Source organism: Penaeus japonicus, unplaced genomic scaffold (genome assembly GCF_977035675.1).
Source record: "Penaeus japonicus unplaced genomic scaffold, GWHDUDI00000001_assembly GWHDUDI00000001, whole genome shotgun sequence".
NCBI classification, from domain to species: Eukaryota; Metazoa; Arthropoda; class Malacostraca; order Decapoda; family Penaeidae; genus Penaeus; species Penaeus japonicus.
The window spans coordinates 14,679,438-14,684,437 of record NW_028234403.1 but is presented as its reverse complement, the minus strand read 5'-3'; the positions used below and the strand labels follow the sequence as shown (position 1 = coordinate 14,684,437).

At 43.8% G+C, this 5,000-nt stretch overlaps 1 protein-coding gene across 1 annotated transcript in view; it reads left to right on the top strand.

Annotated features, from left to right (window-relative positions):
* The window catches only part of LOC122266628 (esterase E4-like), a 7,491-nt gene that overhangs the window by 401 nt on the left and 2,090 nt on the right, over positions 1-5,000 (top strand). The window contains exons 1-10 of the mRNA XM_043014567.2: positions 1-110; positions 782-926; positions 1,287-1,486; positions 1,696-1,839; positions 2,024-2,209; positions 2,520-2,710; positions 3,063-3,228; positions 3,690-3,883; positions 4,432-4,514; positions 4,727-4,954. The exon at positions 1-110 is cut by the window's left edge and continues 401 nt beyond it. Of these exons, the coding sequence (XP_042870501.2) occupies positions 1-110; positions 782-926; positions 1,287-1,486; positions 1,696-1,839; positions 2,024-2,209; positions 2,520-2,710; positions 3,063-3,228; positions 3,690-3,883; positions 4,432-4,514; positions 4,727-4,954 (1,647 nt within the window). The remainder of the gene's footprint in view (positions 111-781; positions 927-1,286; positions 1,487-1,695; positions 1,840-2,023; positions 2,210-2,519; positions 2,711-3,062; positions 3,229-3,689; positions 3,884-4,431; positions 4,515-4,726; positions 4,955-5,000) is intronic.

Genomic DNA, 5,000 nt, shown 5'->3' with positions numbered 1-5,000 from the left:
TTCCCTGCTCGTAAACAAGGCAGAAGGAAGTGAAGAAGAAGAAGCGAAAGATGGAGCAAAAGAAGAAGAAGGATTGAACCAGTTTCGCAGAGGCAGAATTCTTAATTCTGGTAATATCTGTGATCTGTGTTCCTATTATTTCTTCTTCTACTTAATATCATCATCTAGTGTCACCCCTCCACATCATTAATATAATCAGTATTGATAGTAGTAGTATTCTCATTTTAATTTCCATCATCAGTAATGTTTTATCATCAGAGTATTTGCGGTTATTTTTTCTATATTGAAAATGAGGTTCATCTTTTTATATTCCAAGAAATGTACATATGTGGGCGTGGAATATCATCGCTGCATTGAGATCATTATTGATTTTCTGTCATGTTGATGTCCGTGGTTCTACCTCTGCATTGTTTGCTTCCATAGAGAACCTGGAAAATATCAGTGAATGAATAAAACGGAGCTAACTAATGGGTCAGCTAATGAACCACTGTGGCTTTTTTATGCTAATACTTGTATATTTTCTCGTGTCATGTTAGAGAAATTCGCTGTAGCGTTTACAACACTAAAAAACTTGACTGATCTAGTCTGTATATACTTTATATACCTTACGCAATAAATTCCTTGCCATGAATTATGATGCATTTGTATAATATTTACGAACGAAACGATAACACATGAATAATTATGCAATTTTGTGAAGAAGCTTGGTAAACCTATAACACCTCCAGCCAACGATTAACAACATTATTGCCAACATCAACCTCTCACACTTTTCCACCAGGATCTGAGACGGTGAAGGCGGACCTGAGGGCGGAATTCCAGATGGTGGATCTTCCTACCAGCATGGGCGTCATCACGGGCGGCCAGGAGTTCACGGAGCATCCGACGTCACCGCCTACCACAGGAAGACCCTACTTCGCCTTCAGGTCAGGGTCACGCGAGTCGCGGTTTAGAGTTGCTTCGTGTATGTAGTCTTTTGGAGGCAAATTCTTTGTGTGAGTTGACACATCTGTGGAGTTGTAATAGATAAGGCATCGTTGTGGATGTTTCGAGAGACTTGCTGTATGAATTATGTAAAAATAAATGAATAGGTAAATAGAAATAATAACAAAATAAAAACGTTTATAATAAGAAAAAAACAAATGTGCGAGTAAATTTTTTGTTTTTGTTTGTTTTCATGACATCAGAATGGCAAAATAAGAACAAATAATAACAATGGAGATTGCGACCTACTTCTTTTCTTCCAGTGCGGCCTAATAAACTTAAACACACGATTACTTCCGCAGGGGAATACCCTTCGCGGAGGCGCCGACGGGGAGGCTGCGTTGGGAAGACCCGGAGGAACTGGGGGACGCGCCCTGGCCAGGGGGTCGTCTGGACGCCACGCAGCACCGCCCCTTTTGTCCTCAGTACGACTACGATGCGAACCAGGTCGTCGGCGATGAAGACTGTCTGTTCCTCAATGTATACACGCCTTTCTTGCCAGGTACGGTGTGCATTGCTGTCGCAGGTCGTCGTAAACACAGTTGCAATGTTAAAAGGGAATTTTTTTATGGTATATTTAGAAAGAATATCATCAATTCACAAACTTTTTTTCTTACCTTATCAGAGAGACATCGAGATAAAGTGAGAATTCATTCAAAAATATAAAAGAACATCATGCATTCATCCTTCATTAATATTTTTTCCCCGTAGGACAAACTCGAGAGCGTTTACCAGTCCTGGTGTTTCTGCACGACGGTTGGTACATGAAAGGAGCTGCGTCCTCTCTCGGTCCTCAGAAACTCCTGAGGGAAGATATCCTACTCGTCACGACCAACTTTCGCCTGGGCGCCCTTGGTAAACAAAAGGAAGGACTTCAGATCTTAAAGTCAATGAAGAGAACTGCCGTAACATTCCCGTGATGTTATCAAGTAAAAGTGAACACAGAGCTAGTACTACATTTATAAACATAATCAACGGTACCTTAAAGATAAACTTACACCCTGCTCCTCCTCCTCCTCCTCCTCACCTCCTCTCACAGGGTTCCTGAGCACGGGGGACACAACTTTGGCCGGGAACTACGGCGCTCTGGATCAAGTGGCGGCCCTGCGTTGGGTGCAGAGGAACATCGCTCAGTTCGGCGGCGACCCCAACAGAGTGACTCTCGGAGGCTTCGGGTCGGGCGCCTCCTTCGTCCATCTCCATATGCTGTCCCCGCTCTCCAAAGGTACGATCGTGTCCAGAGTGATTAGAAGTGACTGGAGACTGTCTAATTCTAAGTCGCCAGTTTCTTACGATATTCTTCTTCTTCTCAGCTTGTAAGGGTCCGTAGTTGGGCATAAGCCTTCCCCAATTCTTTCCATCTTTGCCGATCCAGCGCTATTCTAGACTATCGTAATGTTTTGCCTTAAATCTACACTCCTCCTGCGCCGTTAACTCTATACCTTACGTTTCTCATCTTCTCTTTCTTCCTTCTACCTTACACAACCCTCTTCATCCGCCCAGCGCCTCACATCCCGAACCTCTCCCTCCTGCAGGACTCTTCTCGGGAGCCATCATGATGAGCGGCGCCGGCAACTGCCCCTGGTCGACGGCGCATGAGCCCTGGGAGACGACCTATGACCTGGCACGGAACCTGGGCTGCTCGACGTGGCCGATTTCACACATGAAGGACTGCCTGGAAGAGAAGTCGCCGCGGGACATTCTCATGGCACAGGCGGACATGCATGTTAGTTTGCGTGGTTAGGTTAGGTTATTGTGGCGTTTGGATTTTGCTTGTCTGTTTTGTTCAATTAAGGTAGATTGATTTAGGCTGGAAGTCTCTCTTTATCTTTCTCTTTCTCTTGCTCTCTCTCTCTCTCTCTCCCTTTCCCTTTCTCTCTCTCTCTCTCTCTCTCCCTCCCTCTCTCTCTCTCTCCATCTCCCTCTCCCTTTCTCTCTCCCTCTCCTTTTCCCTCTCTCTCTCTCCTCATCTCCCTCTTCATCCCTCCTTCTCCCTCTCCCTATCTAAATCTGTATCCATCCATCTACCTGCTCTCGTCTTCATGGACAATCCCCGTCTAACTTCTCCAACCCATCAGCGGTACGTCTTTTGGCCGATGCTGTTCAGGCCATCGGTGGACGGGGGGCTGAGGGAGGACCCGTTCCTGCCACAGTCTGTCGAGGCCCTTATGGCGGAGCCCCCAGCCTCGCCCGTACCGCTCCTCATTGGGGGAGTTCCTGGCGAGGGCATCCTGCTGGCTCTTAGTGAGTGGGACTTCCGTTCTTGCAATTTGTGATCTTGATACAGTGACTGTCATCCATTTGTTGATTACTGTTATAGTTATTACCATTATCATTATTATTATTACCGTCACCATCATCACATCATTGTGATTGCCATTATCATTACCATTATTATTATTATTGTTTTCATTATTTTCAATATTGTTGTAATTAATTTTACCAGTATTATGATACTTATTACCATTATTGTTATCATAATTATCGTTATCATTATGATAATAGTTACCATTATTATCGTAATCATTATAATTATGATAATCCTCATCGTTATCATCATTCTTATCCTCATTAGTGCCATTATTATCATCCTTGTTATCATCACTATCATCATGACTATCATCATTGTTATCGTTATTATCATAACTGTTATAATTACCATCACCATTATCATCATCATAATAATAATTCATCACCGTCCCAAGCCATCAGCATCTTCGCCGAGGGAGCGGGGAGTCCCAGCCAGACGTACGACGAGTCTGTGCGTTACGTCATCGAGAGCCTTTGGTCGAACTCCAGCCAGGACGACGTCGCCGCCGTGGCCTCCGCTGCCGAGTCGTTCTATTACTCGGAACAGGCTAAGGACGACCTCAGTACGCTGGTTGAGGAGATGAGCGAGGTGAGGGGACGAGGAGGAGGAGAAATGAGGTGGAGATGTGAGGGAACTTTTTTCTTCTTCTTCTGTTTTTATTATTATTATCATTATTATTTTTAGTTTGTTCTGTATTTTTTTGTTTTAGTTTGTTCTGTTTCTTGTTAGTTCTGTTTTTGTCTCTCTTTTTTGTCTGTTCTTCTGTTTGTTTGTTTGTTTATTAATCATTGTGTTCAGTTTTTCAATATTTAATGGATACGTAATATTGGATATCGATAAGGCAATAGCAGATCAACTGCTAACAGTCAAAAACAGTTAATGGGTTTGCATGTTGCATCTGTTATCGACATTGTTGAGTGCGTTGGTAAAAGGATGTTTATAATCGCCTACACCAAAAAAAATGTTTAGTGACCAATTTAATCTTGATGGAAATTATACAATGAACGATAATGATCAACAACACTCAACGCCAGATGAGATGATAAGTTGATGTTGATAGTAATCATTACCGTAATAACTATTATCAGAAATAGTAGGAATCCAAAATGTTTCAGATTTTCTATTTTTGTTCCCAGGCCATGACCGACCTCTGCTTCACCTCGTGTGTGTGGGACGCTGCCTCCTACTTCGCCGCCTCCTCCAGATCACCTGTTTATACGTGAGGTCCCTCAGGCTCTTGAAACGCAGTGATTTTTCTAATTTTCGCGCATATTCCTTGTCTTTTTAAATTATTTTTCTCTCGTGTTCTCTCTCTTACATGTAGGGTTTCGTTTAGGTAATTCCGTATTATGGTTTTATAGTTAAGATCCTTCACTGTGTTTTTTTTTCTTCATCTTCTATTTCTCTCACCTGCTCGTCTTTCTCTTCCAGGTACCTCATGACGCACCACCTCCCTGGTTCCCCTTCCTACAGCGCGCCCTTGTACCGCCTGGCTGACAGCGTGGGCGTGAGGAGTCCTTACATCTTCACGGGCGTCTCTCATGGAGATGACCTCGCTCTGATCTTCTTCCTGCCCTACGACCTAGGTCAAGCAGGGGCGCAGGACCAACAGATCTCTTCGCTGCTCACCTTCACCTGGGCCACGTTCATTCACACTGGGTGAGTCTTCTCTTTTCCCGAGGCTGATGTTGTGTTCCTAGATTTG